At 38.2% G+C, this 13,239-nt stretch overlaps 2 protein-coding genes across 2 annotated transcripts; both read left to right on the top strand.

The window, feature by feature from the left end:
• The first annotated feature begins 1,465 nt into the window (after positions 1–1,465).
• LOC108049524 lies at positions 1,466–13,138 on the top strand. Its single transcript, XM_044460406.1, has 14 exons — positions 1,466–1,539; positions 2,480–2,815; positions 2,872–3,254; positions 3,319–3,517; positions 4,213–4,661; positions 4,748–5,036; positions 7,302–7,601; positions 7,780–8,153; positions 8,258–8,896; positions 8,952–9,165; positions 10,390–10,442; positions 10,709–10,967; positions 11,618–11,994; positions 12,145–13,138. Exons 2-14 carry the CDS (start codon positions 2,561–2,563, stop codon positions 13,067–13,069), a joined length of 4,716 nt encoding a protein of 1,571 aa, XP_044316341.1. The 5' UTR covers positions 1,466–1,539; positions 2,480–2,560; the 3' UTR covers positions 13,070–13,138.
• LOC108037670 (UDP-glycosyltransferase UGT5) lies at positions 6,529–9,391 on the top strand. The gene is made up of 5 exons (XM_017114302.2): positions 6,529–6,585; positions 7,289–7,601; positions 7,780–8,153; positions 8,258–8,896; positions 8,952–9,391. The coding sequence occupies exons 2-5, from the start codon at positions 7,326–7,328 to the stop codon at positions 9,223–9,225; spliced, it is 1,563 nt and encodes a 520-aa protein (XP_016969791.2). The 5' UTR covers positions 6,529–6,585; positions 7,289–7,325; the 3' UTR covers positions 9,226–9,391.
• Positions 13,139–13,239: the final 101 nt, after the last annotated feature.

The raw sequence follows: 13,239 nt of genomic DNA, 5'->3' as shown, positions 1-13,239 counted from the left end.
CCCCTGATTCTTATCGATTTGGCAACACCTTGAGGAAAATTGGTAAGGGAGTGGAAACAGCTGCGGATGCTGCCCGGGAAAATCGTCTCGAGTTTTCCTCTTCCATTCACACTTGATTTGATAATCTGTCGTAAATTCTAACTTTTCACTTGTGAAACGCTCACAATTAAGTCACACTTTTAATGACGTGACGCTAATATTAAAACGGAACACTTCCTGGGAAAACCCACCCCCTCATCCCGATTTTCCACCCCCCTTGCAGCTGTTGACAGCGTCCAGTAGCTTTGACTTTGTTTTTGTTGTGACTGCTGCGCTAATTAGGCGAGACGTGAAAATTTTTGCTTATTATTTTCCCTAAATTTTAACGACCTTCCTTCAAACGCAAGTTGAACTGTGCCCATTTGGAAGATATTTTATATGGTGCAACATTTTGAAATTAGTATCTCAAGAATTACGGTTATTGTCAAAGTGAATTTTAATTAGCAAACTCCAAGTACTGAGTGTGAAAAGAAAATGACGAAGTCCGGAATAAACAGAGCATGTCGAATCTCTGACGACTGTCGAAGTTTGAAGATTGTCCGTAAAGTAAATTAAGATTGCACCAGATTGTTGGAAGCAGAAGGTTTTTGAAAATTAAATGCAGGTGACAAAGAAAATCGTTTAAATAAACTCCCAGTCATTTTTTTTAAAGCTTGCCTACTATATAAAAAAAATATGTTATAATCATTCGTCAGAATTTTTTTTATACATAAACCTACTTTACATTTTGATAAGGAGCATGACTAATATTTCTTAACTGCAGTGTAAGCAGAACCTCTGAAAATATGCTAAGAAAAAGGTGTATCTTTAGGTATGTCATGTAGTTCTACAGATATGTAAAAAAAATGTAAAGTATCTTTAATAATTAAATACACAAATGTTGCCATGAACTTGAAAGAAGTTTAAAGAATAATAATCATTAATTTATGATTTTTTAAATACATTAATGTTTGAAGACTTCGAAGTTATAAAAATTAATTAGATATGGCTATAAGCTTATTTTTCTTTTAATATATATTTTGCCATTACAAATAATTATTTAATTCTAATCTGTGACTATAAGTGAGAGCTAAAAGTTACTCATCCGAAATTACGTAATAAATCTGTCCCATTGTTCTCCCCATTAAAATGTATTGCTTGAAACAAAATCCCCTTCAGTCATTATACTTGCAATTTCGATTATATAATCTGCATATTGAGTCGGCCCTCTAAAGGTATGATTTCCGCTCCCCTCGTATGAAAACCCCTTGATTTGGCAATCTAATGGCCTACCGCAAATTGCTCATGACTTGCGGGGAGTATATGTTGGATTGTTTGGGTTAGGTGCATATATCGGAAAACTCAGCCTCGGCTAGATTAGGAAAATGCAACAGGGCAGTTTGCAACTCACTGCAATTGCTGTTAGCCAAGTTGGCTCTGAGTCGCAGTGCCTTGGCTTTCAGTTGATCGCGGATCGTGGCCGTGACAAGTTGCAATTCTAATTTTATAGGAAGTCAAGAGGTAATAAAAGTCTTGTTAGTCTTTTGGTAATAAAAACTTAATAAACGACGGAAACGACATTATCAATTTTTCAATGAAAACATACAATGTTGCTGTTTTAAACTTAAAATTAATATTCAGTTTATATATGGGTTTCAGCCAAATATAAATTTAAATGACCAAATATTATAAAAAAAATTTTAGACCACAACCTAAGAAGTGTTATAGCCATTTGTAAATAACATGAATTATAATTTAAGAGCAATAAACTAATAGTGAACCAAGAACAAAGTCAAGCATTTAATCAGAAATTACATGATGAAATTGGCAAAAACAAAGTTTACAGCCAAAGGCCATAATTAAATAATTGGGTGGACACCTCTTAATTGTCACAACTTGGTACGAAACTCTTAAGAAATCCGCCGCTTAAATGTATGTCCATTAAACAATTGAAAGTCAAATTCCGGTCACGATCTTAGCATATTCTCAGATACAAACGTTTAAGCTGCAAGTGCAGCCAAGCCACGCTGCATATACAATAGTATCTGAAACACCAAAGAGCAAAAACAACCTTTTGTTTGCCCCAGCGAACTTTGATTTTTTGTGCAGACTCCAGAATGGGCTGTGTTGCATATTGCTAAATAATGTGGTATTTAAAAAAATTTATAAAGGTTCTAAAATAGAACGCTTAAATCGAAAACGTTTTTCCGGTCAAATGTGTAATTGTGGCCAATAAATTTATGTGGAGATAATTTTGAACATTTATAATATTGTAAAATGCAAATAATTTATGGCTGTTATAAATATCGCCATAACTTTTCCGTTGACTATAATCCCCTGGCTTGATTAGTTTGACCGAAATCACAGAATCAGTAGTTATTGTATAAAACCAAAGTGTAAGGCTATTAAACTAATTCTTCTACATCTACATATAATAAAATAAGCAAAAAGGCTTGGCCAGCTCAACGTTCATACTTAGAATTTAATCGGTGATTACTCAATTCCATTCCTCGTATTTTTGATGTAACTAAAGTGACTTGCGATGCTGCTGCTATCACTGTTTCTGATGACCTTTTCCATGAGAACGGAACCCACTGAAGCGGCTCAAATTCTGGGCTTGTTTCAACATCCCGGCAAGAGTCACTTTGACTTCTTTAGGCCTATGTTTTTGGCCTTGGCGGAAAGAGGTCACAACATCAGCATGTATAGCTATTTTCCACTGGAGAAACCAGTGACCAACTATACGGACCACGTCTTCCAAGGAATGCCGCTGCTCACGGACATTGTGGACTTAAAAGTAAGTTTAAATTTGTGAAACAAAATACTTAAATAAAAACGTACTCCTTTTTAAAGATATTCGAATCGGAATGGAAGCCATTGGGACTGCCGTTCAAGGTGCCCACCTTTTTCATGCTCCACGATTGGGGCCTGCGATCCTGTAAGGTGGCCTTGAATTCCCCACTCATCGCCCAGCTGCTGGAGTCATCCATTCAATATGACGTCATAATCCTGGAGAATTTCTCCAACGATTGCATGGCAGCGGTGGCTCACCTGCTGAAAGCACCTGTGATTGCGTTGAGTAGCTGTGCGATAATGCCATGGCACTACAAACGAATGGGCAGTCCGTTCATTAACCATATAATGCCCATGAACTTCCTGCCCTACACAGATGAGATGGGTCTGATCGATCGGCTGAATAATTTCTTCCATTTCCACACAGTGAACACACTTTACAAGTGGGTATTTCTTAATCTCACATTGAGAATGCTTCTTATCGACTACATTTTTTCCCTTGAACAGTTTGATTACCCAACCAGCCACCGATGCAATGATTGCTCAGAGATTTGGGCCCATACTGCCTCCCATCAATGAGATCGTGAAAAATACAAGTCTTATGCTAATCAATCAGTATTATGCTCTTACCGGACCACGCCCATATGCTCCAAATGTTATTGAAGTTGGAGGGCTGCAAGTGGGTCCTCTAAAACCTCTGCCACAAGTAAGTAAATTAAATACAGGAAAATAAATAATCAGATTGGGAAATTCTTTACTTAACCAAAAATGTACTGCATTTGTGTTTAATGATCACACAAACCGTTTATCTGCAGGTCACCAAACTCTTTATCGAATAATCCGCCGTCATTTTAAATCGCAAAATAAATAAAACAAAAGATAATACGGGTAAAATGTAAACAATTTTTATAATTTTATAATTAAATATGTGCATCTTAATTTAACAACACTAAGGAGTGGCTGGTCCAAAATTAATTCCATTAGCCTTTCGTTCGTCTGCTGATTAAATTGAAAACAAACAAATTATATAATGATAAACGCCAAAGGCATTTAAATGAGATTAGCAAATATTTCACGTTTCATTATTTAGGTCAACATTTAAAAGCATGTGTCGTTATCAGACAAATGCGTGCTGGCAAAATATGTCACCGAAATTTAAAAATACTTTAACACTTGCTTCCCAAATTAAACATAAGCACCTCGAGGTTTTTCTCAGAACTATCTATGTATTTCTAATAATTTATTTTTAGTTAATCTATTTTACCTAAAGATAGAATATATCTTTTCCAATAATTACTAAGTAATCTTGCGTAAGTTTTAAAATAAAAATTAAGTTTAAAGAAATAGGCTATGCTCGTATATATTTTATCTTTTAAACAATACTTTTTTATTTGGTTCCAGCATCTTTTAGATCTGTTAGATCGCTCTCCCAACGGAATCATCTATATAAGCTGGGGATCCATGGTGAACACCAACACACTACCTTTAGCCAAAAGGAGTGCGCTTTTCCAAAGCATTTCCCATCTGAAAGAATACAACTTTGTGATGCGCTGGAAAGATGATAATTCCCTGATAAATGATAAGCCACCCAATCTGTACACCTTCGACTGGTTGCCCCAGAGAGATCTTTTGTGTCATCCAAAGGTGAAGGGTTTTATTTCCCATGGAGGACTTTTGGGCACCACTGAGGCGGTTCATTGTGGAGTTCCGATGTTGGTGACACCTTTCTACGGGGATCAGTTTCTGAATGCCGGCGCCATGAAACAGCGGGGCTTTGGAGTGATCGTTGATTTCAGTGATTTCGATACGGATCACATAACCAGGGGACTTGGAATAATACTCGACAAAAAGTAAGGGGTACAAAAATATTAACCTACATTTTTGATTAACTATTTAAATTAAAATTGTTTTAATGTAACCTTGTGTTCCTTTACAGATTTGCGGATAATGTTCGCCGCTCTACCGAAGCCTTTCGCGAGCGACCCATTTCTCCCCTCGAATTGGCTATCTGGTGGATCGAGCATGTGATTACATCAGGGGGAGCACCTCTTATTAAAAGTGAAGCCAGACATAACAACTGGATTATCTACAACTCAATCGATGTTTACCTGTTTTGGCTGGGAGTCGTATGGCTGCTGATCGCCACCCTTTGGAAGCTTATCAGGGGAATTGGATCAGTTTTTGTTCGGTCGAAAAGCTCAAGTCATCCAAAAACAAAGCAGCAATAAAAGTAAAACGCAAAATGGAACAAATTTGACTTTTCACTGGAAAGATAATTTCCCTTAAAAAAGGTTATTTGTATTCAACACGAGTTTAGGTTTTTTTTAATCAAAGCCCTGGAATCCGGAAAAATCAAAAACAGCATAATTCCTCAAAAATAACCACATTTAGCTAATTTAAAACAGACTCATTTAACCATTTGATTAACTCAATAACCCATTAATGTGTCACGAAGACAATAATATGTTTGAATAATTCATATAAATTTGGGTGGCATATGCATAAATTATGTGTATAATTATTTATAATTAAAGTTATATAACGTAGGTTTTTGTGAGCGAAAAGTCCAATAAACCAAAACTTATACTGCATGCTGCTTTCACTTTTTGATTTATTTATCAGCTCAATCAAGAGTGTCATTAACATTGTCATTTTCTAATCATATAAGAGAAGACTCTTGAATATTAAACACTCTATTAAAATTAACTAATTTAGCATAATATAATTATGAGTTTTATATAATATTTTCCAAAACGATTTGTTGATTTCGACTGCGGAAAAGTAATTTAAATTCCAGCTATGTATATCGATAAAGGAATTTTCTAAAGCGTGTTCTGAATGTAAAATGATCAAAAAATATAAATCGTCATTGCAAATACTTGGCTTTCCGTATTTGTTTCGAAACACCGAAAACAAGCCCGTATCAATTAAATGTAAACACCCGGCAAGCCTTGAGGCAAACAGTGAGCGTAGAGAGCGATAAACAATTGCCAGACTCGTCTGTTGTTTTGGTTGCTTAATTTACTTTCTACTGCCGGTTGTTAGGTCTCGTGTACGAGGGCAAGTGTTCTACACTCTCCCACTGTCTATCTGAAAGTCTTATTCTCAAAATATGTAGCACACTCTAGCTTTCCTTGTGAGAGACTCATTCGACTCGGGAGGCCGAAAAAAGCTTTAGACAAAGATCGGTGATGTCAAAAATAAGTGAATATATTAAAAATAGCTACTGGAAACAATTGCTTAAGCAAAGTTCTGACAAATAATAAAATAGGGAGTGGATTCTAGATGTTCACTGCTACTTGAAAATATTGTAATTCTAATTATATTCCAAAATAACACAAAAGTACAGAAATTTAAAGAAATGGTTTCCTCATGAATAATAATTCTGGGGGCAAGTTCACTGAAAAAAGTTTTGGGATTCCCTTGTTGTTTAGTCAGTTGGTAAACGCTAAGTAATTTTTTTTAGATTCAACTCTATAAAAATTCTATTAACATATTTTTTTCAGAATTATAAGTGAATCGTTTTTTAAATGTTTTTTATAGTATAATTGCAAAGTCGAAACAATGAAATAATAAAATGTATTCCCTTCTTAAATTTTGCTAGAAAAACGCTATATGAGCAACACTGCCGAAGCCTGAGATTGATTTCCGATCGCTGACTGAGCAATTTTGGACTGTGGGGCATTGCTGCTCTTTGTCGAGCGTTGACCGAAGAGCTTTCCATTCGCCTCCATTTCTCTGAATTTAGTCAGTCGCTTGTCGGCAGTCGAACAAGTAAGTAAGAGTGGAATCATTATAAAAACAGGATTTAAGTGCGAAACCAACGATTCGGCATTTGGATATTTTGTGTGTGTATCCATTTCATCGGTTCAATTGAATTTCGGAGGAAAGACCCCTTAGAAGTCAATAATTGTGAATTTATTTACGAGTGCAGTGTGAACTGTGATGCAATTGCCGTTGCTTTTGTTGTGCTTGTGTTTTCGCCTGCATTCTTTACATAATTTCCCTGCATTTCTTGCATTCGCGACATGCGCATTGCCGCCCACCGCCCCATTCAAGGTCGAACGAAAATACTGCAGAACCAAGAAAGCCAAGAGTCAACAAGTGTTTCTGCACCCGGTGCTCGACAAAAGTCTAGGAATACTGTGTTATAAGGAAGTCTTGTAACAGATTCGAGAACTGCCTGAATCACATTTTAATATCAGTGAAACTATTCTCAGTTTTATGAAATGATATAATTTATTAAAATAAATGCTTTCCTATAATGTTGTTTTAAAAAACTTTTTTACAAATCACTACTAACCACAAAAAATTAAAAAAAAAAAAATTGTAATCTACATTCAGTAAGAAACAAAAACGATATCACTTATTTTAACTTTTTGAATGCCCATTATTTCATATAACAACATAGAAAATATAAGCAGCTTAAAATAAATTTAAAATGTTTTCACATATTTGTATTCTCTTTGATTTCTAGATTAATCGAATAGAAATTTTACTTTTCGGAGAAAACAATGTGGCCTCCGCTGGGCGTTCTAGTCTTCCTGGCCGTGTCCTTCAGCCAACCCCATGAGTTGGTGGAAGCCGCTGGTCCGCTGAATGTGCTGGGCCTCTTTCCCCATCCCGGAGTCAGCCACTTCCACTTCTTCCACCCCATCATGCGGGGTCTGGCCGAGGCGGGACATGACGTGAGCGTGGTTTCCCATTTCCCGGACAAGCATCCGGTCATCCGCTACAAGGATTTCCCCCTGACCGGGATAGACAAGCTCACGAACAGTGTGGATCTTAAGGTACGTAAAGGGGGAACCCCCTGGGAGTGTCGGAAATTTAGCTATTGTTAAGAGTTCAGTTTTATTTGTAATTACCTGTTAGCGAAATAGCAAAAAATAGTCGTAAATCATGAGAATAAGTATAGATAAGATTTATGATTTATTTAAGTATTACTTACGACTTACATTTTCCCTTTAGTTCTTTGAAAAGCGCACTTTCTACAATCACTTCTTGGAGTTCTTCTTGCTTCACGAGTGGGGCAAACAGGCCTGCAATTTTACGCTCCGATCGGATGCACTGCAGCAGATCCTCAAGCGTCGTCCGGGACACTTTGACGTCATTATTATGGAGCAGTTCAACACGGACTGTATGATGGGGGTGGCGCATCAACTCCAAGCGCCGGTGATTGCTCTAAGCAGCTGTGTGATGATGCCCTGGCACTACGAGAGAATGGGAGCCCCTTTGTTACCCTCCCACGTCCCGGCACTCTTCATGGCCCAGTCGCAGGATATGGACTTCGGTGGTCGTCTGGCCAACTGGTTTAGCACCCATGCCTTGAATTGGATGTACAAGTGAGTGACATATTTATGGTAATTTTTTGCTTTCCACACTCGATACTTTAAGGAACGAACAAATATTAGATGGTATTTTTAATATATAAAACTTTTCCCCACAGATTACTATCTGTACCCGCGGCCGATGCCCTGGTTCAATACAAATTCGGCCACGATGTCCCTTCGGTGGGTGAGCTGGCTAAGAACACATCCTTGTTCTTTGTGAACCAGCACTATTCGCTGTCAGGACCCAAGCCAATGCCCCCCAATGTGATCGAGTTGGGCGGCATACATATCCAGAAATCGAAACCCCTGCCTGATGATCTGCAGCGCATATTGGACAATGCCGAGGAAGGAGTGATCCTGATCAGTTGGGGCTCCATGATCCGGGCGAATTCCCTTTCGGCCGCCAAAAGGGACGGCATCGTACGGGCTGTGGCCCGATTGAAGCAGAAGGTTATCTGGAAGTGGGAGAACGAAACGCTGCCAAATCAGCCACCCAATATGTACATTATGAAGTGGCTACCCCAGCGCGATATCCTCTGTCATCCGAACGTAAAGGTGTTCATGTCCCATGGTGGACTAATGGGCACCTCGGAGGCAGCCTACTGTGGAGTTCCAGTGGTGGCCACGCCCATGTACGGCGATCAGTTTGTGAATACAGCCGCTTTGGTTCAGCGCGGCATGGGAACCATCCTGCCATTTGAGGACATCGGAGAGAACACAGTGATGCGGGCTTTGAAAAAGGCACTAGACAAGAAGTGAGTAGACCTTATGATAGTTGAGTTCTAGCCTAATATTTTCCGAATCCTTCAGGTACTACGATGCCGCCAAGGTCGTCTCACACGCCTTCAACCACCGCCCACAGCAAGCCCTGCAAACCGCCATTTGGTGGGTGGAGCACGTGGCCCACACGGGCGGAGCTCCACTCCTGAAACCCAGTGCCGTGCATATGTCCCGATTCACCTACTACTCCCTGGACTGCTACGCTGTGCTGGCCGTAATCCTGGCCAGCATCATTGCCAGTTGGGTGTGGCTTCTAAGACGCTGCTGCGGATCCAGTTCCTCTAACAAGACTAAGAGGGATTAGTGGGCTCATCCCGACGCCGCTTTATTTGTGGTGTATGTGATATTTTATATGTTCTGTGTAAGAGACTTTTAAGTGTAAAGACGCCTCCTCTCAAGGACTTCATCTAGACGTAAATTAAGGGACGCCAAATTAAATATAATGTGTACTAGAATTGGTATTCAACCCACTCAATAGTTTTTTTTTATTTTTGGGAAGTTCTTGAATATACATTTTGCTGTGAAAGACAATTGTACCTAATCAGGGTATAAATATAAATTCGTTTATATTTACATTTTCTGTTGCATACTTTAGGGGATATTTAGAAATTATTTTTCGAAATGTTTGTTTGGAGCCTACGGCATAACACCTTAGATCAACTTAAGCAAAATAAGAGTAGCACAAAGTGATAATCAGATCCTTTTTTAATGCCCCTTTGTACATGAAAACTAGATATATAAAAAGAGACCTTAAAATACCAAAGATTGGCGATGTTTGGCGTCTTGGCTCTCACCTTAATACCCTGGCGAAAAGACTGACCTTGAGAACCAAAAACAAAGAGATTAAAGAAATTGCACTCACGCGATCTCCCATCAATATTAAGTCAAATCAAAGCAAATTTATATTATATATATCAGTAAACTTGTTTGTTGTTCAAATAAATATACTTGAAATATAGAAAAAGGTTTTCTATAATGTTAGTGCTGGAAAATTAAAGGTAAACAAATTTGGGTTCAATTATTTATTTTGACTTATTTAAGAAATTGTTCAATAAAATTGTTTTGGTAAGATAAAAAAAAAAAAAGCTTTTTATTCCAGTGTACTTTTACTAACGAAAACCCTTTAGAGTGTTCTGAAGACCAAATTTTTACTTGATGCTCTAAGAGAAAAGAGCTAAGAGTCATTTGATGCTAATATTTCGACCGATTCGGATATCTCTCCCCGGATAAAAAACGCCGGTGAATTTTCCTTGTTTTTCGTAAATATTTATAAAAAAAGAAAAGTTAATATTTTCATTAGACAAATTTAGTTTATTTCACTTTTTTGAAGACTGATTTGAATCTGATCCTCTAAGAGAAGAGAAGCTAAGATCGGTTCTCCAAGTTCTCTCTAAAATATACGATAATATAAAAGTATATGTATGTTGTCGCCGCCTGAACAAGCCTTTACCTTACTCGTTCGTGTCAGTTGATGCTCATCTTTCGACCGATCCGGATCACTCTCCCGGAAAATCAACGCCGGTGATTATTTTTTGTTTTTCGTAAATAATAATGAAAAAAGAAAGATAAACATTTTAATTAGTTAAATTTAGAGGTGCATTTCACACAAACAAACATAGAAAAATAAAAATTCATATCTTGAAAATCCAGTGCATAAAAGTTGTCACGATAACTCGACATGAATTTGTGCTCCCCTCCAAGTAAAATGGCATATGATGAAAATAAATTTTAAATAAGATTCTCACCCTGACTCGTCATAAACTTGACCCTTCCCCCTCGTTTTGCAGCAATATGTGTGTTTGGAAAGGTTTCTGCCTACTGGCGCTTCTTTCTCTGGTAGTTTCCAGCGAATCCCTGCGTATCCTGGCTATCTTTCCCGTTCCGTCCATGAGCCACTTTAAGTTCTTTCACCCGATTGTGCGTAAACTAGCCGAGAATGGTCACAGTGTGGATGTCATCAGTCCCTTCGATGACAAGGAGCCGCCAAAAGGCTATACAAATTATCTGCTGCCGGCCACCACAATGACGGACACAATTAACTTGGAGGTGAGTTTTTGAGATGATAAATATAAAAGGTCTTTGAAACACTTTATTAATAAATGCCCTATATCTAAATGATATTTTTATGCGGAATGCTTTTGCCAGCTTAATATATCCGTTACTCGTAGAGTAAAAGGTTATTGCATTCGTTGTTAAGAATGTTTTCTTAGGACCACAAACCGAAAAATTTTTTAGAGACCTGTTAGAGTTTAGTTATAGGATTAATATAAATCGACACTCCAAAAATTATTAAAATAATACATACATATTAAGTGTTAATTATGACGTCGCTGCACTTGTGAAAAACGGAATTAATATTTTTGAGAGAGCGGGATATTTATTTTTTATTTGGTTAGCTGAGTAACGGGTATCTTATAGTCGCTGCTCTCGACAGTAGCGTTTCTGCTTGCTTTATTCTAACATACATACAGTAGCAATAATATTATTATATATTTAGCATTTAATTTACCCCTTACTAGTAGAGTAACTGGGTATATTGTATTCGTTGTAATGTAACTACATTTGTATGTAACTAATAGTAATTTCTAGGGTTAATATCGCCAGGCTTTAGACAAAATAAGTATTTAGAAAAACCTAAGAAGGATTTTTGAATGTAATTGATCTCAAATTAAATCTTAATTTAACCATTTACCTAGGATTTCGAGAGGCCTTTACAGTTTTTATTCCACTACATCGAATTCTTTGTCCTGTACAACATGGGAAAAGAAAACTGCAACACCACTCTACACAGCTCAGCCGTATCTGAGATCCTGAAGCATCCTCCTGGTTATTACGATGTCATCCTGCTGGAGCAATTCAATACTGATTGTGCAATGGGAGTGGCCCATGTGCTGCAAGCACCGGTCATTGGGATGAGCAGTTGTGCCTTGATGCCCTGGCATTATGAGCGATTGGGTGCTCCTCTGATCCCGTCCTATATCTCAGCCCTGTTCCAGGGACAATCCCAGAATATGTCCTTTGCGGGAAGGCTCGGTAACTGGATTACTGTACACTCGCTCAATTTACTGTACAAGTAAGTATTTTTTTACGGATTATGTAAATATTTGATTTTTAAATTCAGCATAATTATAACGTCTAGTTTATTATGTTTTGCACTTACCTTAGTTATAATTACAAAAGTGTTGAATTTTGTATGGCGTAATAATACTTTGATCTTTTCTAGAATTTTTACAGTTCCCGCTGCCAATGCCGTGATCCGCCAGAGATTCGGTCCTGGCTTACCCTCCACGGAAGACATGGTCAGGAATACTTCTTTGATGCTGGTCAATCAACACTTCTCGCTGAGTGGACCTAGACCGCTGCCCCCGAATGTCATCGAAGTCGGTGGTGTGCACATAGGCCCATCGAAACCTCTACCCTCAGATATCCAACAAATACTGGATAATGCCTCCAAAGGAGTGATTCTCATAAGTTGGGGCTCTCAGCTGAAAGCGAGTTCCCTTCCCGCTGCCCGAAGAGATGGTATAGTTCGTGCCCTTGGAAAATTGGAGCAGCAGGTGATCTGGAAGTATGAAAACGATACTCTTCCGAATAAGCCTGCAAATCTGCATATTAGGAAGTGGCTACCGCAGCGTGACATCCTCGCTCATCCTAATCTAAAAGTATTTATGTCCCACGGTGGATTGATGGGCATCACAGAGGCGGTGGCTAGTGCAGTGCCTATTGTGGGTGTTCCCATTTACGGCGATCAGTCTCTCAATATTGCCGCATTGGTACAGCGAGGAATGGCCTTGCAGCTGGAGCTCACGAAACTGGATGAAAATACAGTCTTTGAAGCGCTTACCAAGGCCCAGGATCCCTCTTTTAAAGTACGAGCTAAGGAGGTAGCTTCAGCTTACAACAATCGCATTCAGGATCCTTTGGAGACTGCCATCTGGTGGGTAGAACATGTGGGGGAGACCAAGGGAGCTCCTCTGACCCAACCAAGTGCAGTTTATCTCTCCCGTTTCGTTTACCACTCCCTGGATGTGTATTTGGTGGTTTTCCTAATCCTTCTGCTGCCTGTGATCACCTTAGTCGGATTAATCCGTTTGTGTAGAAAAGAAGAGCCTAAAAGCTCCCCAAAGCTGAAAAGCAAAAGAAACTAGTTCGTAGATTTATTTATTTATTTATATGTTTTTGTTTTTACAGATTATGTTCGATTTGAAAAAGAAGTAATAAATTAAAAGAACAGTGTATTTTGTGTTGCCTTAAAAAAAAACAGTGTATGGTTTTCCGTTTTTTTTTTTGTTAAACAAAACACTTTGATGAAATTAAA

This window comes from Drosophila rhopaloa, unplaced genomic scaffold (assembly GCF_018152115.1).
Source record: "Drosophila rhopaloa isolate 14029-0021.01 unplaced genomic scaffold, ASM1815211v1 contig_2, whole genome shotgun sequence".
Taxonomy (NCBI): domain Eukaryota; kingdom Metazoa; phylum Arthropoda; class Insecta; order Diptera; family Drosophilidae; genus Drosophila; species Drosophila rhopaloa.
The sequence above is the reverse complement of the archived record's forward strand: the minus strand, read 5'-3'. Positions and strand labels throughout refer to the sequence as shown.